This window comes from Cricetulus griseus, chromosome 2 (genome assembly GCF_003668045.3).
Source record: "Cricetulus griseus strain 17A/GY chromosome 2, alternate assembly CriGri-PICRH-1.0, whole genome shotgun sequence".
Lineage (NCBI taxonomy): Eukaryota > Metazoa > Chordata > Mammalia > Rodentia > Cricetidae > Cricetulus > Cricetulus griseus.
Genome location: NC_048595.1, coordinates 203,107,769 through 203,131,226, shown reverse-complemented (window position 1 = coordinate 203,131,226; position 23,458 = coordinate 203,107,769). Strand labels below are relative to the sequence as shown.

The 23,458-nt window shown below is 44.8% G+C and overlaps 1 protein-coding gene across 1 annotated transcript in view; it reads right to left on the bottom strand.

Annotated features, from left to right (window-relative positions):
- Positions 1–6,432: 6,432 nt before the first annotated feature.
- Reep5 (receptor accessory protein 5) overlaps positions 6,433–23,458 on the bottom strand; it is a 29,171-nt gene continuing 12,145 nt past the window's right edge. Inside the window, exons 3-5 of the mRNA XM_027400705.2 lie at positions 17,151–17,289; positions 10,553–10,721; positions 6,433–7,970 (exon numbers count right to left, since the gene is read on the bottom strand). Coding sequence (XP_027256506.1) covers positions 7,921–7,970; positions 10,553–10,721; positions 17,151–17,289 — 358 coding nt within the window. The 3' untranslated portion in view covers positions 6,433–7,920. The remainder of the gene's footprint in view (positions 7,971–10,552; positions 10,722–17,150; positions 17,290–23,458) is intronic.

Genomic DNA, 23,458 nt, shown 5'->3' with positions numbered 1-23,458 from the left:
GGTTCCAATCCCAGCACTCATGGCAGCTCACAAACATCTTAACTACAGTGCCGTAGTATCCAAAACCCTCTTCTGCCTCTGTGGGCATCAAGCAAGCATTCACACAATTTTTTAAAGAAAAGAATACATATATTACAGTCCTTGAAAGTAGTGTATATGGGACAGGACCTTAAGCAGGCTACGGTGTCAGTGCTGTGGCCTTTGCTCTGGGCAATAAGACATGCAACTGGGGCTGAGGTACAGGGGAACTGCAATGAGACAGACATGGTAGATGTTAGTTAGCATGCACTGGACTCTGAGTTGGTGAGAAAAGTGAAAGGGAAAAAAAATGAGATGGAGGCATTGACTTGCTCTGCCCTCCAGGTAAGGTGCATAAGGGAAAGTACACCCTAGGCCTGTGCCAAGCATCCCTTCCTGGGAGCCCAAAACTCAGATCAGGTCAGAAGACAGCTCCAGCATCAGGGTACAGCATGAAGGGCACTATGGTAACCAGAATAGTTTGCCTTTGAACTGGTTGGTTTGGAAAAAGACTTACTTTTGGGGGACAAGGACACAGATAGCCTACATTGACCAGAAACGAGCTGAGGCTGAGGGTGACCTTGAGCTGACTCCTTTTCCACTTCTAGAGGGCTAGGATTACAGGCCTGAATGCCATCGGTGTGATGCATCCCCTGTGGTACTGGGACTGAGTCCAGGCCTAATGTACACTAGCCCAGCATTCTACCAACTGAGCTACAGCCCCAGAAGAAAGACTAAAAATGACTGTTTTTAATTATTACTTTGTGTGTGAGCATGTATATGGAAGTCAAAGAATGACTTCCAAGAACCAGCTCTCTCCTTGCACCATGTGGGTCCTGGAGACTAAACTCAGGTTGATGGGGTCGGTAGCAAGTACCTCTACCTGATGAGCTATCTTGTCCGCTCCAGGAAAGACTTTTTTTTCTTTTTAATTATTTTAAGATTTATCTATTGAGTATACAGTGTCCTGCCTGCATGTATGCCTGTGGGCCAGAAGAGGGCACCAGATCCCATTATAGATGGTTGTGAACCACCGTATGGTTGCTGGGAATTGAATTCAGGACCTCTGGAAGAGTAGCCAGTGCTCTTAACCATTGATCCATCTCTCCAGCCCGCAGGAAAGGCTTTTAATTGTTCTATATTATATTTACTTGTATGAATGTGTGCACAAATGCATAAGACAGAGGACAACTTGCAGAGGTTGGGTCTCTGCTTCCACTGTGTGGGTCCTAGGGATCAAACTTAGGTCATCATTCCTGATGGCAAGTGCCTTTACCCACTGAGACATCTACTAATCTAAGATATAAATAGAAAAGAGAAAGCTTGTCACAGCACGGCTCTCAAGACAGGGGGACATGGGTACAGATGGGACCAGTGAGGTGCGTGCTATAGGAGCAGAGAAACTGAATGCCATAACTACCCATCGACATGAGTTGTCTTGTTGCTGCAACAGGATACCTGGCAAAGCAACTGAAGGAAGAAAAGAGGGGAAGGGGTGAGGGAGAGGGAGGGTTTATTCTACCCCACAGTTAGAAAACACAATCCATCCTGGTAGGGAAAGCCCGGCAGCAGAAGCTCCAGGCATCTTGTCACATCACACCCACAGTCAGGAAGTGTGGACTGCTTGTGTTCAGCTTTCGGTCTTCCTCTTATGTAGCCCAGACCCCGAGCCTAGATCCTTTCAAGATCACAATATTAAGACAGAGACTGCATAACCTGAGGTGACTGGAGGAAAACCAGCCCCTGGTGGATTGGTTAGGACCAGCTAAGGAACCCATCAGTATCAGGGAGCAAGGACAGCAGAGAAAGGACCAACACTACTGAAGGACCAGGCCTGTGAGAGGACGGATTTGTGCCCAGCTCACTGGGCTGGGTTGGACTGTGTGTTTGCAGGAGACTGTTTACAGGAGAGTTGAAAAGTTTGATGGGCTCAAGAGAGCTCGGCGGTTCCCAACACTGGCTGCTCTTCCCAGCACCCACATGGAGGCTCATAACCCTCTTAACTCTGGTTCCTGGGGATCCATTGCCCTCTTATGGCTTCCTCAGCACACACAGGCATATATGCAGGCAAAAGACCCATACATATAAAACATAATAAAAAAAAACATTAAAAAAGCTTGATTCATCAGGTCCCTGAGGACTGTTATGAGGCCTTAATGGCTTTGCTGAGCCCACACTGTAACATGATCCTTATGAGGTAGGAACTGTGCAAATTCATCTTGCACAAGCGAGTCTACTAGGGAGGAAACTGTTCACCCAGCCCAGGGCTTTGTTGGCAGCAAGCTACAGCTCAGGCCAGAGACCATCAGATCAAACACAGCCACATGAAGGCACAGCCACATGAAGGCACAGCCACTCTCCCCCTTGGCCTTACTCAGAGAATTCCAGCCAGCCCTGGCCCCACTGAGCTTGGCAGTGGTGGGGAGATGCCTGGCAGCCCTGTGGCCACACCCAGGATGAAGCAGCAGGATGGCTCACAGAACTGTCCTGGAGCTCACAGAAGGACTGTGAGAGGGGAGGGCTAAGGAAGTGCCTCCCACCAACACCGTTTTCAACATTGACACTTTAAGAAAACATTGACTACAGCTGTGGGATCCTCTCACCCTCTGCTGGACCTTGCTAACATTTTCCTCTTAGCTGCCCTGTCCTGGGATTAGCTGGAGCTCGTTTGGGATGGTGGGTGGTGGGCCTTCAGTGACGCTGCGAGTGACCATGCCCAGTGTCCTTCCCACGGGAGGCATTAACTCTCATCTTTGGAAAAGAGGGCTCATTCTGTTTCCTCCCTTCCCCTGTCACACACATGTACATTTGACACTTCCTGCCCTGCCATACACTTCCTAATTTAATCACTAACTTAGGAATTAACATTCAATCCATGCATAGCTGAGGCCACGTGCTTCTACAACTAAGTGTGGAGAAGGCTGAACGCAGCCGGGTGGTAGTGCTCACCCCACAGGTGCATGGCTTGTGGTAGGATCCCAGAACAAGCAAAAACAAAGGGGTGGGGAAGGAAAGGAGAGAAGAGACAGAGAACATCAAAGATCCCTGGGAATTCGTGAAAAATGCAATAGCACTGGCCCAGCCTAGAATCCCAATGCACTTAAGAGACTCCCTAGGTGACAGACTTAGACTTCCTAGGGGAGGCCTTACCCTCTCCGTGGAGCAGATGGGAGGAAGTGGGGAGGAGGGAACTGGGATTGGAATGTAAAAAAAATTAATTAATTAAAAATGCAAAAAAAGAAACATAAGTGAAATGCATTGAAAAGAAAAAAAGAGACTCCTTAGGCAATTCTTTTGTTTGTTTGTTTGTGGGTTTTTTTGTTTTTGTTTTTGTTTGGTTGGTTTGGTTTTTTGAGACAGGGTTTCTCTGTGGCTTTGGAGGCTGTCCTGGAACTCGCTCTTGTAGACCAGGCTGGTCTCAAACTCACAGAGATCCGCCTGCCTCTGCCTTCCGAGTGCTGGGACTAAAGGCATGCACCACCACCGCCCAGCCTAGGCAATTCTTATTTGTATTAAAGTTGGAGAAACTATGAAGTATGTTGGGTTTATTATTATTTTCTGGATTTATTGGTTTCTTATAATTATAAAATATATTTTGTTATATTAAGTGGAAACTATTTTCTGAATATTTTGAATTTGAAACTGAATATTTTGTATTTTTATTTGCTTAGTTTAAAAGACATGACACTAATTCGACTACAAATTATCAGTTGTCACAATGTTCTCTCAGGGCCAAAGAGGACCCAGTGGGTAAAGTGCTTGCTGTACAGACTTGACAACATTGAGGTTGATTCCTGGAACTCAGAGGTTAGAAGGAGAGAAGAGACTCCCATTACATCATTCCCAGACCTCCACACATGCATGGCCACATGCGCATGCTTGTGTATACACTACACACACACACACACACACAGCCAAGAGTAGCAGCTCTCACACCTGTAATCCCAGCACTAGGGAGGCTGACACAGGATCAGTATGAGTTCAAAGTCCTCTGTGCAACTAGCAAATACCCCTGGTCCTAGAAGTCAGGCACTTGCCTCCCAGCAGTCAACAGTGTGGGCCTGAATGCTACACGGGGAGAGGTGGCCATAGGAGCCTCGGCTGAAGCCGGGACTGAGTAGGTGAGCAGTTTTGGTAGCAGTTTCTACCTGGGAGTGGCGCTTCAATGGGTCCAGTTCCTCTCAGAACCCCTTAAACTTGTGCACCAGTGGGAAACATGGTGCTCTCTCCCCGCCCTTGCATTATCAGTGCCCAAGCTCAGTGCAGTGGAAGCAGCAGCAGGAACCATATTGCCCTCAGCCTGGCACCGGGCAAATCCACAGAACTGGCTACATCTTGGTTTCAGAGAACAAGTTCCCTGATCTGGTTCTTGAAGGCAGTACCTTCCACCTTCACCAACACCTTTTCCCTGTACTGCAGAACATCTAGTGGGCTCAGTTCGGCTACTCTGCAGGACCAAGTTGTATCCACAAAGCAGATAATCCCTGTGGGGTCCCAGAGATGGGGATACGCCCAGGATTCTAACTCCTACAGCAGTCTAAAGCCCAGGGATATTCCCCTTCGAAAGATGGCTCCTGGCTCCAGCACCCTGTGAAGTCAAGCTACTGTGCAGTTTTTACCTAAGTGTCCTGAATCCCTGAGAGCTGAGGGGCTTCCAAGTTGCTGTGGTTGCCAGCACCAGTGTCGGGATGTTCACTGGGCCCTGTCTCTAGAAGTAGGCGGGAGGGGTCAGAGTATGTCTATGTTGTTCCAGATCAGTAGATTTAGGAAGGTCTCTCTGGATGCCAGCATTCCACAGAATCACCCACCTCACAATGCAGCAAAACAGCTGATACATCTGTTGTGGGCGTGAGGCTGCATGCCTGTCAAACATTTATTTTCTGGTCTTTTATGAGAGATTTGAGTTACTATTATAGTTAGAAGCCAAAGGAACTCGTAGGTCGTTTTCAAATATGTTTACTTGTCTGTCCTGCCGCACAGAACCGTGTTAGTTCAGGACCTGAATTGTGCCTGCCCCCACCAAACACCATGATCACAGACACACGAGGAAAGCAGCTTAAACTTGTGCACCAGTGGGAAACGTGTTGTGGGGTATTGGATCACATTGTGAACCCTGAGATTGTGTTAATTAAACAAAATCAACCTTGGGTCAAGAGGGGGAGCCAGCAACTAGCTGACAGGAAGCAGCCATAGATAGTAAGAGGGAGTCAGGAAAACCAGATAGAGAAATGCACAGGAAGTGGTGAGAAGGGACTGAGTCTGGTGGCTTTTTTGGTTTGGGAATGTGAAAGAGAAACTCTTTCTGAGACGCTGGCTAACGAGGAAGACCAGCTGGTCGTTCCTCGGCCTCTCTGAGCTAGCAGGTTTTCATCCCAGCATCTGACTCCCAAGTCCTTATTGGTAAAATAAGATTTAACTTTAGTGTAAGACACCATTGACCAGAGTGCACATTCTACCACACTGTTCGGCTTTGGTGCTGATCAAATGTGGGGCCTCACACAATGCTAAGCTCCACCACAGAAGCTGTTTTTCAAAGAACATTCACAGGTTGTGGGGGGATTTTGTTTGTTTTCCCCCTTCTTCCTTTCAGTCTTGGTCTCTTAGAACAGAGGGTACAGAATTATTTAGAGACTCACATAGGAGGTGTTCAGGTGTAATCCCACATGCCTGTAATCCTAGCCCTGGGAAAGTTGAGTGGGATGGTGGGGAGGATGTTGACTGAAGTCGAGCCTGGACTATACAATAGACCTACTGATGTTCACTGCACGTGTGTGTGTGTGTGTGTGTGTGTGTGTGTGTGTGTGTGTGTGTGTGTGTGTGTGCGCGCGCGCGCGCGCGCGCATGCGTGCACTATACACAGTGTGTGCAGACAGAAAGCAGTGAGTTACTTCCTCCCAATCTAGGCTAATCACAGTTCGATGTGATCAGCTGGCTCGACCTCTTCAGGAGCCTTTCACAAACCAGACTCTAAAGGAAAAGTACAAACCAAGTGAGGAATGGAGTTAGTAAAATTCAATTCTCATTTAGCTATTAGATTTCATTTCATTTTGTGGGAATTTTCTTTTCCTAACCCAGAGTTTAGCAAAATTTCAAGTAAACATGACAAGCAAACACCAAATGTGGCTGGTTACTTATTGTCATCCCCTTATCTGAGGTTTCAGTTCTCAGACACCAGCCACTCTGAAACACAGCATGGCACTGCAAAACATCCGGAGGCCAGAGACAACCTGAGTTGGGTCCCACCACATGGTTGAAGGAGAGACCCCAACTTCTACAAGTTGACCTCTGACCTCTACAAGTGCACTGTGGCTTGTACGCCTATGCCCACACCTATAACGCGCGCGCGCGCGCGCGCGCACACACACACACACACACACACACACACACACACAGTGTAATAAAAACATCTTAAGATACTTTGAGAGACCAGATAAACATAATCTTTATTATAGCGTATTGCCATAATTCTTCTCTATCCTAATTCTTGCTTTGATCAATCAATAAACATTGTCACAGATGCACAGGAAACAGTCCAACAGAGTTCAGTACTCTTCCAGTTTCAGGCAACCAAGAGTCTGGGAACACAGAAGAAGGGACTGCAGCACAGCAATTTCTATTTGGTGTATCACATCTTGAGGACAGGCGGTACTTACTTAAAGCTATGAGCATTTTCTACAGGTATGGATAGAGGACTCTTTTCCCAAAATAGCAGTAATGCTGACCTGAATGACTGAATTAGGGAAATAATTGCTGCAAGAACTCTTTGGAACACTGAAAGTTTAGTAGGAATTCTGTAAGTTTACATGTAAGTTGAGATCCACTCAGATGCAAATAGATGCTTTGCTTCCAGCCAGACACAGGCTCAATTCATTCTCAACACTATTTTATTTGGGGAGGACAGGCAGGCAGAAGGCAATTCAGAACTTCTCCCACGAACATCCACTTCCACCGCAGGAAGTAGCAGTGTGTTTCCTGCAGAATCACTGTGAAGAAACTGAAACCAGAGGTGCCTTGAATTGGGCTTAAAGAACATGGGAAGGAGAGGGACTAGGGCAACTTGTTACCAGTTTTGAAGATAAAGCAGGAATGGTTGACATCTCAGCATCTCAAAACCAGACGGATCTAAAGCAGGTGAGATGGCATTACTGTTTCTGAAGGGAACAGGAGTTGACCACTGGTGTGTGCATTTATTTGCCTGTTTATCACTGGTGTGGCTACCTACTCAACAGGCTGTCCTGGCATTCAGCATTGATATTCAGAACAAAACACAGCCAACTTCCCTTCTGCATCGTGTCTTACTGTGTTTGTCTGTGTATAACTCACTGGCACTGGTTTTCTCCAATGTTCCTTGGAAGCTTACACCATCAGAACAGCACCTTCAGCCTTAGCAGGTTACAGGTGGCATACACACCCTTCTCCTGGCCTCTCTCTCTCAAGCTCTATGCATGTTCTAGCCAAACAGCATTCTCCTGTGTATATATATACATTTATACGTATGCACAAATACACTAAAACACAGAACTATATGAAATCATACGCCACATACAGCAGAATCATAAGAGTTCCTAGTTGTCAGTACAAGAAAATGCATGCAGGGTGAGCCCCGCAGAGCAAAGGGCTTACGGACTCAGATTTCCTATCTCAGTTTGTACTTCCTAGAAAGTAGTAACATGTCTTCCTACTCAGCAAAATATTTAAAAATTTTTAGATATTGTCCACTGTGTTAGATTTAAATGAAAACGCTCCCTACATATATGACAATAAAAGCAAAACAGCTTACAACACATTCCATTTTTAATACATCAAAACGTTTCCAAGGCAACATTATTCAACGACTATGCCACTGTCCCTAGCGTAACATGGGGCTCTAAGGAAGTGGAATGGGGAGCTTCCAGCCAGGGCTCAGGTGCTCTTCTTTTCTTCACCCAGTAAGTTCACCGTAGCTTTCTTGACTGTTGAGGGGGAAAGAAAATTGTATCAAAAGATTTTTAGAGTGTAAGCTCCCTGGCAACTAGACAATGTGGGTGACTAAGGTGGATGACTCATGTGCAGATGAGCACACACTGAGGCTTGTGGTCAAGGCTAAAGGGCTTCCAGGAAATGGACAAAGCGCCTCTGTAGAGCACAGATCCCTAAGGCCAAAGCAGAATTCTTAAAGGTCAGTCACCTAGCCTTAATGCTTGTATGACATCATCACCTGAACTATCTGTCCTGCTCCTTCAATCATCAAAAGCAGCAAAGGTTGTCATGGTGACCAGAGTCAGAGGAAGGGACCACGCCAGCACTGTAAATATTGAGACTTGCTCACTGTGCCACTATTCCTCTCAGGACAGGAAGTGGCGGGTGAGATGGAGCTGAGGCAGAGTCTTCTGGAAACTCCAGGGAGATTCCACAAGTGGCAGCTTTTCTGGTGGAGTCCAGAGTCTCCTTATGACAGCCAAGAATCCCTGTGTCTACAAGCTTCCTGACAGCTGCCTTCCGTTCCCCACTTAAAATCACCAGGCAAAGTTGACAAGGAAGGAAACAGTCTTTCTTTCTCAACTACCCACGTGAGAAATACCCTGTGAATCTGAACCATCCAGTGAACCAAAGAGCCAGCTCTCCAGCCCCACTTTCCCCAGTTTCTAAAATCCTTTTAGGGGTCTGCTTTCACGGTGCAAAGCTAGAACTGAGCAGTTGAGGCAGATTTGAAGACCCATGACACCTGAAATATTCACTGTATGCCCCTTATATGCCAGCCTCTTTCTGGACAGCTACCCTGCCTCTTCCTGCTCCACCCACACCCCACCACTGTCATCTCTCTTTTCTTCTACTCCCTGAGAAATCTGAAATAAGGGAATCACTTCCCAAAGGTCCCAGTTACACTACCAGCTTCCCTACCGCCAGCCTCCATTTCCTTCTTCTTACAATGTCCCAGCTCTGGGCATTCCCTCTGTGGCATGGCCAGAGGGATGCTGAGGACATGGCTGTGGGTAGCCCACTCCCTCTCACCGTCAGCTCTTGCTGTCTACTGACTGCCCCCACTCACTGCTCCTCCTACCTCAAGAAAGGTCTTTAAAGACTGAGACTCTGGTTCCTCCTTGTAGATATTGTCCCATTCTCTCAAATCTCTTCAATCACATGTTCCTTCCCAGTATCTATAGTTGTTTTCTTCAGGTCATTTCCATCCTTCTTGCCAAGTCTGATGGCTGTCTCTTAGTCTTCATCATCTTATCTAACCCTGACAGCAGGTGGCATAATGGTCACCTCACTTGACCATACTCTCTGGCGTTCTTGCTAATCTCGTCAGCTTCTCCCTGCCAGTGCACCTGGCTGCTGGTGTGCTTTCATCTGCTTCACCCTCAGTGTGAAGTGGGGCTTTCATCTGACTGCTCCATGCAGGCATCTAACAGACACTTCCGACATCTCCCCAGGGCTGGACTCTGCTTCCCACTACCCAGCCTTCCCACCTCAAAGCTTGTCTGGCTTCTTTCTCTCTCCAACTCCTAGCCTAATTCACACACAAACCCTACTGCTCCTACCTTTAAAAATAAAAATCAAGAATCTCATATTTAGTGTTGCTACTACAAATCACGAAGCTATCATCTCTAGCTAGATCACAACACCCTACCTAGACCATTGACATCCTTCCATCTTCAGTCCAGCCCCTGATCTGCCCCCTGACCACCTCTCTGACCCTGTTTCCTGCCGCCCTTCCCTGTTTCTTCTATTGCTTCCACTGCCAAACTTTGTCACAAGCAGTTCCCGGACAATCTACCCTCGGGTTCCCTCTGTTACTTTTTCAAGTCTGACTCGGGATAGCCTTTGTGACAGCTGATCTTGATTTTCAACTGACACACCAGGGAAGAGGAACCAGCTGTGGAACTGCCCCCATCAGATTAGCCCATTGGCATGTCTCTGGGGTATTTTCTTGATTGCCAACTGATGCAAGGGAGCCCCACCCACTGTTGTATAAGAAAGGTCGAGTTCAACACAGGCCTGGAAGCCAGCCAGCCAGCAAGCAGCGTTCCTCCCTGACTTCAGAAGCCAGCTCCTGCCTAGGTGTCCCTCAGCAATGGACTGTAACCTGTTAAGATGAAACAAACCTTTTCCTTCCCCAAACTGATTTATGATCCAAGGTTTTATCATCACAACCGGAAGCCAAACTAGGACAACCATCTTGGCGATGATTTCCTGATTTCTCTTATTTTAAAAAACTGCTCATCCATCTTCTGCCTCCCAGATGCTGAGGTGGTAGTTATATACCTTCACACCCAGCAGTAGAAACAATGAGAATGTCATACTCAACAGTCAACCTGAACTGAATTATATAGATGTCTGCCTAACTGTAGATACTCTAAAATATCTGCCTGCAGTGGCCAAGTCATTTTTCTAATCCGATGACTGAAGGCTGCACTAAATGTGTCACTGAGAAAGAAGCAGAGGACATAACAGAGGACAAGGTGGCTATAATAAACCTGTTGTTTGAGCCTGGGACATCACAGCTCCTCTACACATTGCACCAATGTGTAGTGCACATTGCACTAAGCCTTACCTTCTTTAGTGATGGTATCTGCGGTCTCTCTGGCTTTGTCTTTCATGTCCTTCACCACGCTGTCTACCTGGGACTCATGCTTCAGGAAGACAGGACGGATGATGCGCCTGTAGAGCAGCTCTGCCCCATTAGACGGGCTGGGGGCCATGCACCACAACAGGAAGCCACACTGCAGGGAGCAGAGCACTGGTGAGAAGGGTCCTGGGCACTCTGGGACTACACTCATGTCCCCACCACTCTGGGGATAGTGGTTGTTTCTGACATATCCACTGGTATTTCCAGTGTTTTCCGAAGACTAACTGGAGGCTTTTCTTAGATGGAAAAAACACAATCATTAATGAACCAGCATGAACTACACAAAGACTGTCTCAAAAGAGAAGAGGAGAGGAGGGGGCTGGGAGTGTAGTTCAGATGTTACAGTGTTAGCCTGCCACAGTCAAAACCCTGGGCACAAGCCCTAGCCCCACAAAAACTAGGCATGGTGGGTGGTGCCAGCCCATAATTCCAGCACTGTGTGGCGGTGGAGCCAGAGGATCAGATGTTCAAGGTCATCCTCAGCTACACAGGGACAATGAAGCCAACCTGGGATATGTGAAACCATGTCTAAAATAAATAAATAAATAAATATGATGGGGGATGTTCTTCTGTATATATGTTTCTTTTATTGGTTGATGGCTAAAACACTGTTTGGCCAATAGCCAGTAGAGGTAGGAAAATAGGTGGGGCTAGGACGAGGAGAATGCTGGGGAGAGAGGCAGAGAAGGAGTAACAGATCTGGACATTCTCCAGTAAGCCACATGAAAATACATAGATTACTAGTTATGGGTTAATAATTAAGAGAGACCTAGCCAATAAGAATCCCAAGCCATCAGCCAACAGTTTTATAACTAACATAGCATCAGTGTGCCTATTTGGGGCTGAAAGGGCGGCAGACCTGGGGTGGGGGGAAGAAACTCCAGTTACATAGATAAATAAAACAAATATGAGTGGGAGATGGAGTATGACAGGTAAATAAAGGAAACATAAATGCCATAATGAAACCCATCATGTTTTAAAATTTGTGTATTATGTATGATTGAAATATGGTGCATGTCAAAAAGACATGGTATGTACTCACTCATATATGGATATTAGATATAGAGTAAAGGATTACCAGCCTACAATCCACACCTCCAGAGAAGCTAGGAAACAAGGAGGACCCTGAGAGAGACAAGCATGGTCCCCTGAAGAAGGGGAAAGGGACAAGATCCCCTGAGCAAACTGGGAGCATGGGAGGAGGGGAGAGGTAGTTAGGAGATAGAGAAGGGGAAAAGGGGGGGAAGACATGAGGGAGCAGGAAGATTGAGTAGGGGCAAGAATAAAGGAGATCAAGCAAAGAGATACAATAACAGAGGGAGCCAGTATAGGTTTAAAGGGAAATCTGGCACTAGGGAAATGTCCAGAGATCTACAAGGTTGACCCCAACTAACAATCTAAGCAATAGTGGAGAGACTACCTTAAATGCCCTCCCCTTGTAATGAGATTGATGGTGAACTCATGTGCCATCCTAGAGCCTTCATCCAGCAGCTGATGGAAGTAAAAACAGATACCCACAACTAAGCACTGAGCTAAACTCCTGGAGTCCAGTTGTAGAGAGGGAGGAGCCATGAGCAAAGGGGTCAAGATCAGGCTGGAGAAACTCACAGAAACAGCTGACCTGAACAAGGGGGGAGCTCATGGACCCAAGACTGACAGCTGGGAAACCAGCATAGGACTGAACCAGGCCCCCTGCACATGGGTGTCAGTTAGGAGACCTGGGCAGTCTTGGGGCCTCTGGTAGTGGAACAGTATTTAACCCTAGTATATCAATGGGCTTTGGGAGCCCATTCCCCATAGAGGGATACTCTCTCAGCCTAGACACACAGGAGAGGGCCTAGGTCCTGCCCCAAATGATGTGACAGATTTTGATCATCCCCCATGGAAGGCCTCACCCTCCCTGGGGCGCAGATGGTGGATGGGATAGGGGGTTGGTGGGGAGGGGACAAGAGGAGTAGAAGGAACTGGGATTGATATGTAAAATAAGATTGTTTCTAATTTAAATAAAAAAAGAAATATGGTGCACTTGTGTGAGCGCAGGTGCACATGTGGAGATTAAAGGCCAACTTCCAGGAATCAATTGTCTCCCTCCACTGTGAGTTTTCTGAGTCAAGTTCAGGTTACCAGGCTTGCAGAGCAAGCACTGTTACCCACTACATCCATCATCTTGTCAGCTGAAACCTTTTTCTTAAAATGAGTACCTACTAATAAAAACCGGTAAACAAGGGGCTGGGGGATGGCTTGCCGAACAAGCATGAGGACCCGTGTTTAGATCCCCAGTACCATGTAAAAGGCTGGTGTGTGTATGTATGTGTGTGTGGGGTGAACACATGCAGGTGAGCAGACACCCTACACACAGACACACAAGCAGCAGGCTGAGGAACACTTTTAACATACAAGGTTTTGTCAGTGTGGAATATTCCTTTATACTGTGTGAATATATGTCACTGTGACCGGTTTAACAAAGAAGTTGACTGGCCTATATAGCTAGGCAGGAGAGATTGGGCCGGAGAGCCAGACTAGGAGAATTCTGGGAAGAAGGGCGGAGTCTGAGGAGTCGTCAAGATATGCAGAGGTGGCAAGTCATGCTGGGGGTCAGGTACAACCACGAGTCACACAGCAACACACAGATTAATAGAAATGGGGTCAAGTTGTAAGAGCTACTTAGTAAGAAGCCTGAGTTATTGGCTGAGCATTTATAATTAATATTGAATCTCAGTGTTGGTTATTTGGGAACTAGTAGCAGGAAAGAATAGTTTGTCTACAGGTCAGCATGGGCAAAATAGCAAAACTTCAAAGAAAGAAGAGGGATGTGTTTCTGGCTAGTATTTTTACACAGTATGACTGATTTTCAGAAATAAATTATCCATGGAGAGACAGATACTCACTTCTGTCTCTGAAGGCATCAAGGTGAGGTGCAAATGACTCACCAAACTAAGAATCGAAAGAAGCCTTTCTCATGAGTTTAGGCAATTCAGCATGTTTGGGTCCTTTTTCTGTTTTGTAGGATTTTAGGAAAATCATGATCTGCTTTTTATGTTTTTTTACATTTATTTATTTATGTGTATAAATTCTTTAGCTGCAAATATGTATTGTGACATATGTGCCCACAGAGGTCATATACTTCTGGAACTGGAGTTATGAATGGTTGTGAGTCACCATGTAGATTCTGGGAATTGAACCTGGGTCCTCTGGAGGAGGAGAAAGTGCTCTTAGCTGCTAAGCCATCTCTCTAGCCCCATGATGTTTTTTTATCAGCTAGCAGTAGAGCAACAGTATCATCTAAAGTTCTCACTATTGGTGGAACCCTCTGAAAAGCTATCCACCTACAGAGACACCACTTGTGAGAAATCCAGCCAGACAGATTCTCCTTTCTACATGAATTAAGAGGTAAGGCTAACAGATGGGACCAGAGTCAAGTGTCTCCAGTTCTGTCCTCAGTGTGATTACTCTGTAGAATACACAACCGATTATCCACTTGGTACTTCCTGGTACCCTTTAGCTACTGTCTTGAGACAATAAAATAATTACTGCTCTCTACCTACATTCTCAGCATTTTCCAGTTCTCATATTAAAAATAAGGTTAATTACTGTTCAACTCTCAAGGCAATACCCAGCTATCAGCTTTCAAAACTCCACCTTACATAGAAAAATTTCTCACACAGATGTGACCTCATTTTTCATCAGGGTCTCCTCAAAGTGCCAGCTGATACTTCTCCCAGAGACAACCACACAAGCCCATAGTTCAGACAAAGGGCACACACTGCTTTAACTAGCTACTGTGACATTGGCACCGACACAATGGGCCCATATATGACAAGCCAGATAACTATGTCTGTAGCTCCAAAGCTATCACCACCCAAGATCAGGGATACAAACTTATAGTCAGGAACCATCCAGGCAAGAAGTTTATTAAAACTAATGCCAGAGAAAATGTATTTCAAGGTCTGAAGGTGTAGCTCAGTGATACAGTGCTTGTCTAAAATTCACCAGGTCCAGGGTTCAATTCCCAGAAACACACACACACACACACACACACACGGGGGAGGGGGGTATGTGTCTTCTTTTCCTACAATGAACTGATCAGAAACTTAAGTCTATCATTTATGTTCTGATGCCATGAAAGTAGAAGAAAAGCTGTCTGGAGAATAAAATAGGGGAAATATGTTCAAAATACAATATATACTTTGTATGAAATGGCTTTATATAGACTTGTATAAGGAAGGAAGGAAGAAAATAAGTAAATTTAGATTTTGGAAAGCCTCTGAAATATAGTCACAAAAAGGTGACATGCTAAATTTAAAATAAACTATTCAAAAAATAAATTAAAAAATCAATTGTTCAGGCTGTGAACAATAATTTGAGGTCTCTCTCCAGGTTGCTTTTGGCCAGTGTTTTAACTAAGACACCCCATGCCCCACATCACTGGGGAGGTGTTTCCTGGACACTTATATTCACCATCTTTTTTCTTTTTGATTAAATATCTATATAAAAACTCTTGCTGTTTCTTCACTTACAGAAATGTATATGTATTTTGTATATTGGTTCCTTATTTGATATCGATGTCGTAAATATATCCACCTGGTCTGTCATTATTTTGATACAGTTTTATGCTACCTGTTGTCATATAGAGTTCTTAAAATGTTTATTTAGCCAAATTTATCAAATCTTTTTTGTGACTTTTGCAATCTTTGTTTCCAGACCTCAAAGTTTAAAACAAAAAAAAAATGCAACTGGAGAACTGTGAGGTTCTGAGGGAAAGGGGGAGGCTATGTTTTCCCACTCCTCAGGCTCTGGCTGATACAACTTAGAGGCATCTTTGAGGGTGGGAAGGGGAAGATGGAGGGGAGAGTCTTTCATTTACTGTTTCTTCTGCTGCCCCAGCCTCCCCAAGCTAGAACTGACTCTCACACCCCAACTCTAGCATAAATGGGTGTGGTCTTTATTCCACGGCTGGACAGAGTTTATGAATCCCTTGGAGGAAAATTGGTTTTCAGACCAAAATACTAAGATACTTGATGAGTACACTGTTTCTAAAGAAAAATAACATAATCAGCCACAGACTCTGTTAGGAGCAAAACCACAACTGACTGATGCAGAATTTTACACCAGATGTTTCCAGTTCAAAGTGAGATGGCTGTGCAAGCCCTAGTGGCAGAGCTTGACTGACGACTGCTGGACCCATATAGAAGGAAAGAACCAACTCCTGACAGTGTCCTCTGACCTTCACAAGTGCACACTCACACACACTCATACAAGTAAAATAAAATTGAAATAAGAGCCCAGCACTTGGGAGGCAGAGGCAGGTGGATCTCTGTGAGTTCAAGGCCAGCCTGGTCTGCCAAGCGAGTTCCAGGACATTCATGGCTGCTACACAGAGAAATCCTGTCTTGAAAAAACAAAACAATCAAAAAATTTACTCATATTATGTATATGTGTGTTCAGCTTATGTGTGCCTGGTATCCATGGAGGCCAGAAGAGGCATCAGATCCCCTGGAACTGGAGTTACAGACAGTTGTAAACAGCTTTGTGGATGCTGGGGATTAAACTTGGATCCTCTGCAAGTTCAGCAAATGCTCTCAACCACTGAGCCTTCTCTCCAGCTCTAACAATGGTTGTGTTAAGTAAAGTGCAGAACAGATTTTTTTTCAAAATCTTTTAGAACGACTTGAACCTTTAAACTATTCCATGTGTACTTTGCATTAAAATGGATACAGTAAGACAGGAAAGAGGATAGCCTAGAGGATTCCTGCCTTCTCTAGCTTGCAAGTCTGCAGATCTGGGAAGCAGAGGCATTAGTTACAGCACATCCACTGACTGGAAGCAGGGCCTCTTCTGTGAAGACACCTGGAGAACCATCTGAGGACAGCCTGTCCGTTCAGTGAAAAAGAACTACCATACCCACAAAACCAACAACTTTCTTCCCCTCATTCACCTCTGGTGCAACCCAGAAGCTTACAGAGATCCAGCTATGAGTTTCAGTTTCCTGTCTTTTTCCCCAAATGTTGGCAGACTAGGCTAGTCCTGTGCCAAAAACAAGGTTTGGCGGGGCTGAGCTCTGACTACTGCACCAGCCAAAGTTACCAAGATGACTTTCTCAACCAACTGAACATTTTCTTCTCCAAGTCTATCATGGGAATTACATGTTTCCCCCTAATAACGACTCCATTCACCACTATGAATGCCGAATACATGCTAGTGCTTCATTGCTGCATCACACGTCTCCGCTGCATGAAGATTAACGGCAACACCTGTTTCAAGCCATAGTGCTTCCATTCCCTGCAATTACCAAACACATCTTTCAACACAAACTTCCCAGGCTCTTCCAAGGACTTAAACAAAGGGAGAAATGAATCCTGCCTTCTTGGCTGCAATCAGAGACAAGAACCACTGTATTCAACACCTAAGCCCTTACTCCTCCTATTCCTGGTATAAGGGCCCTAAGGTGGAGTCTGAGAGACTGGGGGGTGGGGCAAAGGAGACACAGATGTGAAGGGAAGCAGCCGTTTAGAAGACACTGTACCTTCAGCATGTAGTAGAAGGGGAACCAGGACAAGAAGAGGTCAGAAAAGAATTCTGCAATACTGAACACGCCGTACACCACCCAGTATGTCAGCCACTGGGTGTCATCATCTTTGTTGGGACTCTCAATGGCTTTCATTCTGAAAAGCAACACAAAAGAAAATACATTGTCAATTAGTGAGATTCATTATTCCTTCACAGCCCACTCTCCAACATCAGGCAAATGTATGAACCATAGCAAATTTAACTCCAGCTCTCAGGAGACAGAGGCAGGAGGATATCTGTGAGTCCCAGGACAGCCAGGGCTACAGAAGGAGACCCTGTCAAAAACAATAAAAATAAATGAAACCTTCATAATAGCCCATGGGATAACTTTTCTTGTTTTCTCTTTCAGAGGAAGAAACTGTAGCTTAGAGAAGAGAAATAGCATGTGCTACAAGTAGCAGAGGTGGGTTTTTACCCAGGACCACCTCCAAAGCCCGCGTTTACTATACTGTAGCATGTCATTTTCCTAATTAGAAAAACAATTCACCACCAGGCTGGACAGCACCTAGCAAAATATCAGGTACAAGGTGGACAGTTAATATTTACTAATTAATTTAGGTACAATGGGAGGTTTGCAACCTTGTTTTTGGAAGATACCACTCAGACCTTGTCCTTTACTAGAAAAAGCCAAAGCCCACAAACTTGGACAGAGCAGAAAGACTAGAGAAAAGGTCAGCGTCTCAATGTCTGAATCTCCAGAAGACCGGTCTATCCTCCCTACATACTCAGGCAGACGTGAAAGGCTGATGGTCTGAGTTAGTGTTCCAGTCTGCTGGCTCCCAAACCTCTGACGACCATCTACACTCACCTGGAGCTGGTAAAACACTATGTCTAGAAGGAATTCTTGAGAACTATTGATTCAGACTCAGAAGGTAGAGGGCAGCCACGTGCCCTCGGAAAGTACAGGAGTCAGGTGTGATGTCACACACCTGTCATACCAATACTGTCATTGGAAGGTGAAGGCAGGAGAGTCACAAGTATCAAGCCAAACTGTTGTTTCCAAAAATAATGATAGTTAAAAGAGGGCTTGGAGGGTGGCTCAGTGGGTAAAGCACAAGTGAGGACCTGTGTCAGATCCCCAGAACCCATGTAAAGCCAGTCAGTAAAGTGTGTCTGACCTCAGCACTGCTATAGCAGATGGGAGACAGAAACAATCCTCCACAGTTCAGTGGACAGCTTTCTAGCTGCACACTGTGGGAAACGAGAGATCCCACCTTATAAACAATGAAGAAGGCAAGGTCTGACACCTGACATTGTCCTCTGACCACCCACAGGAATACCATGGCAAGCATGTGCTACTCCCCAACACATATACCCCAAACACACTAAGATATTTTTTTTTAAGATTTTTCTTTTTTAAAAAAGAAAATTGTGTGGTTGACGCCAATGGAGAGCCAAACTTGACAGCCATCATTTCAGATTTCCAGCCTTCACAGCACTACTCTACTCATTTCTAAGAAAGTAAGTCCCAGTAGTGTTGTGGGATATTTAACTGTGTAAAGGTGTGTTACATTTGTTTCTGCTGATGAATATTACTTTAACTGTGTAAAGATGTGTTCCATTTGTTACTGCTGCCTTTGTTAATGTTGTAAAGGTGTGTTACATTTGTACTGCATCTGTTTAGTTATGTAAAGACTAGTGTTGTAGTTTACTAGTTATGTAAAGTTAGTGTTGCATTTGTTTCACCTTGCCTGCCTCAGGCATCTGACTGGTCTAATAAAGAGCTGAATGGCCAATAGCAAGGCAGAGGTGGGTGGGAGGAGGCTGGCAGACAGAATAAGTAGGAGAAATCTAGGCTCAAAACAGAAAGGGGGGGAGGAGAAAGAGAGGGGCAAGAAGCCCCCAGCCAGCCACAAGCAGCAATGAAAGTAAGATATACAGAAGGAAAGAAGGTTGAAAAAACCCTGAGGCAAAAGGTAGATAAAGAGAAACAAAGTAATTTAAAAGAGCTAGTCAGAAACAGCAAAGATATGGCCACATAACTGAGACTGGCCTTGGACTGCTCATCCTCCTGCCTCCGCCTCCCAAGTGCTGGGACGGCAGGGAGGCGCTAGTACACCTGACACACTACCGCATGTGTGCACATGTATGAAAATGAAGGTCAAAGAGGCAGAGTGGAATCAAAATGCACTCTACTTCATTAAATTAAAATATTATAGAAGCTCCACACAACACATTTTTAAAGGGGAAGGATCCATTTAAACACATTTTAAATATTCTGAAGACTTTATAAAGGACAATGACAAAGATGTCCAAGATACATTGCTGAGTATAAAACATTCTAATTTTGTGTTAAAACAAAACAGGCAAGCAAAGAAAAGATGTGTTTGTGTGTGCTGACAAAGGCAGATATCCAGAAGGATTTCAGAGTATAAAATCAGTCCTGAGTACTGGATGACAGGGTTTTACTTCTTTAAGGTCTCTGTAATGATGGAGGGGGCAAAGGAGAGTTCTATTTGAGAGCACTGAGCTCCACACTCTAACTACTGCTTCCTATGAGGCCAGTTCCCTCTGGAGCTTCAATAGATACAAACACAAAAGTGAACACACTTCTCTCTTGAGGAAACAGCTAATAGATTTCCTTACAGACTTCGCTAACAATGACATTATCTGTGCTTTAGGGATTAAAAGGCCTTCGATAGACACACACAGAGAAGCAGAAGAGACACACAGCCCATCGGATGAAATGGACTCCTGTGAACTTTCTACTTAAACGAAATGAACTATCAAAAACTAATTACTTCAAGTCAGGATAGCCAGGAACACTGCACAACTGGCTTTGCACCACTTCACCATCCGCTCCCACAACTCATTCAAATGAGGGCATGTATTCTCTCTGGGCTTTAGTTTGCTCATCCACCAAGCGATAAACCTTACTGTGTTCTGTGACAATTACAGCAGTTAGTGTATGTAATGCATTTATAAACACAGAATGGCACAGAATAAATATGTCCACAATAGGTAATAATTATAGTATAGAGAAGTAAACAGAGACAGAAAAAGACCACTAGGTTCTTCTGACTAAGAGCTGGTAGAGGAATGTTATCAGTTAATAAGGCTAACAGGAGAACAGAGAATTATAGATGGGTTTAAATTATATCCCAAATCCTATGTGCTGCAAAAGTAAAGAGCTGAAATCCCCAAAGTCGTGTTTGCAGGTTAGTAGAAAAATTTTGGATATCAGTGAAACATTCTTTGGGCCAACTCTGGAAGATACACCAGGGAAGATTATTTTCTTTGGCATTGAACTGATACACAAGGGTACACGTGAGTCTCTGCCGGCCTACTGGGGCTCAACAGTTGGTGTGGACGGACTCCATCCTTGTTGGCCCACCTACCTGTTCACAGCTCCACAGTTGGGTTTGTTTGCTTGTTGAAACAAAGCTGAGAACTGAGGATGTTTAAAGGACAGTATCAAACACATAGGAAGACAAGCAAAGATGAGACGGTCCTGAGTTATCTATCTTTCCTCCCTCCCAAACCAAACCTCATTCCCCGATCCAGGCTCCACTGTGCTGCAAGTCTCAGGACTCAGGTGATTACAATACACCCGTCTAGGGGCAGCTGTAACACACTCCCTCTCTGGGAGGGATGCTGACAGCAGAGGCGGCTTTGCAGAAGGGGCAGGGGATTATGAGATTTTTTTTTTTTTGTCGTCCTTCTGCTCAATTTTGCTATGGATCTATAATTACTCTTAGAAACGGGCTACTTAAAAAGAAAACTCTGTGGGGGTGAGGGGAGGGAGAGGGAGAAGGGACTTACATGTGAAACAAGCTTGTTCCCTAACTTGAACTAATAAAAAAGAAAAAGAAAAAGAAAACTCTGCTTACAGACTAGGCATTTTATAATATCAGATTTTAAAAATTCTGACATTACCATTGTGCCATGGTGGGTGTTGTTTACTTTCTTTCGTTTGTTTTTTCGAAACAGGGTTTCTGTGTGTCCTGAAAATTGCTTTGTAGACCAGGCTGGTGTCACTTAGAAATCCACCTGCCTCTGCCTCCAAGTGCTGGGATTAAAGGTGTGCGCTACCACTGCCTGGCAACTTTTTTTTTTTTTTTAAATGAGGTTTCATACTCAGACCGACCTCAAACGTGACATGAGGCCCTCTAGACTGAATCTCCCACCAAGCCCTATCTCGTAGGAACTATGACCACAGGTGTGTGTTATCTATCACCACTGGTTTCATTTTAGCTGTTTTGTTCAAGACAGTACATCTTTTCCTATGTACACTTTACCTATGTGCTAACAACACCTCAGCTTGTATCTGCAGCCCAGCCTCTAACTGGCACAAGGGAGCTCTGTGAGTGGAATGTTGGTCACTGACACCATTAAACTTTCACAGCAAAGCTGCTGTATCAGGAATTCTAACAATGCTCCAAGCCCTCTCACGACCAGTGAGGACTCACTCCAGATGCATGACAGACACTGTTCCTTCCTACCGGGCAGCCATTCCTTTGTATACTCTCACAGCACTGTTTGTGTGGAATAACTGGCAGAGATGCTTTGACTAGGGGAAGCCAGGTCCAGGAGATGAATCAGGGTCTCAACCCATCATAGTAACCCAGTGCCTTTGCTTGATAAACTCCTGTGAATCCTAGCAGTCAGGGGGTGTTCACACAGCACAACTGGGATCAGTGACATGGGAAGGAAAATATGCCTGAGAACATAAGGACACATTTTCCTGTTGATAAAATGAGAGGGCCTTACAACTAAATGATGGTTTCTATTCTTTACTTTCCAGCTTCCTGAGCAGATGTTGCTCGGGGGTACAGCATCTGCCTAGCATGTATGAGGCACTGCTTTCAACCGAGTCACAACAAATCACAATCGAAACCAAACCAGAGTCAATGAGGAGGAACACCTGCACCAGGCCTAGACTATCAACCGCTGCACTCTCCCCACGTGCTCTCTGCGCTTAGTCAGCACAAGAGATTGGGGTTTCCATGCTAGCTGTAAAGCCTTCTCATTTCCTCCATGCTGAGTTCTTCCTTCAGGACACAGTCTCTCAAGAGTAACACAACAGCACTTGCAAGCATAAGCAGGAGCCAGACGTGTAGTTTGGTTATCACACTTGCACTGTACATACAGGCCCTGGTTTGAGCCCAGTACCACAAAAACAGAAGTTTAAGCAATTTTAAAATACAATCAAAATATATGAATTATTGGTGCCCAACTTCTATCTAGTATTCTGAATTATAAACATGCTATTATTCATATCATCAACAAATTAAAACTAGCAAACACAGGAAAGGCAGCTATGGGAATAAAGGGCATGTTCTGTCTTAAGGACCTGTATTAGTTGTAATTATTGAAACTTTCTTCATCTACCAGTTATAATTCAGTATCCTTGGAACAGACATTAAAATTTCTTAAATATAGCTATCAATTAGGCACTTTAGTTTTTAAAATTATATGTAGTGTGTGTATGTGTCACATACCATAACACACATGAAGGTGCTGGGGAATTGGCTCTCTCCTACCAAATTGGTGCTGGGTTGAATTCAGGTTCCCAGGCTGGAGGCAAGTGCCTCTATCCACTGTATCATCTCTGTGTCCCCTCCATTAAACACTTTTAACAACACGTTAGCTCTTTCAGACTTAAAGGTTATTCCTGCCCTGCATGTATCTCAATATTCTCTCAAGTCACAAAATTGAAAAATGTCAGCTTTCTGTACTCAGTGGAGCATGTATGACCAAGTATGTTCTATCGATGAATTGCACATGATGAAAGGCAAACATAACAGAGAAGATGAATCTAAAAAGTCACGTATTTTAGTGTTGTCCATTCCTATGGCTTGTATGCTAAATGACATGCTTCCTGGACTGAGACAGTACCGTGGCTCAGTATTCTCAAAAGAGCTAGCAGAGTCTGCAAGCTTTTCAACCTCTCTAAAGAAGGATGTCCAACAACATGCTGGGAGGAAGTCCCTAAAAAGGGGGTAAAAAAGCCCTGGACCAAAGCACACAGCAATCAGGCCTGTTACTTCTATAACACAAACATAGACGTATTGCTCTGAAGAAATAATGCCCTAAGAAAAGTGAGGAGGAGGCTGCAGAACAAGTTTAACTTTTGGCCAAGAGAATGAAGGAAGCCAAAGACCACCACCAGAAACTGGTCACCACGGGACGCAGGCTGTCCTCAATGAGAGCTTCTACAGAGTCTGAGTCCAGTCAAAAGTAAATTTTGCCAGTAGCAAATGAAGAAAAGACAGTGGATTTAAAATCCAAATCCTGTCACCGTTCTTGTTAGTTACACTCTGG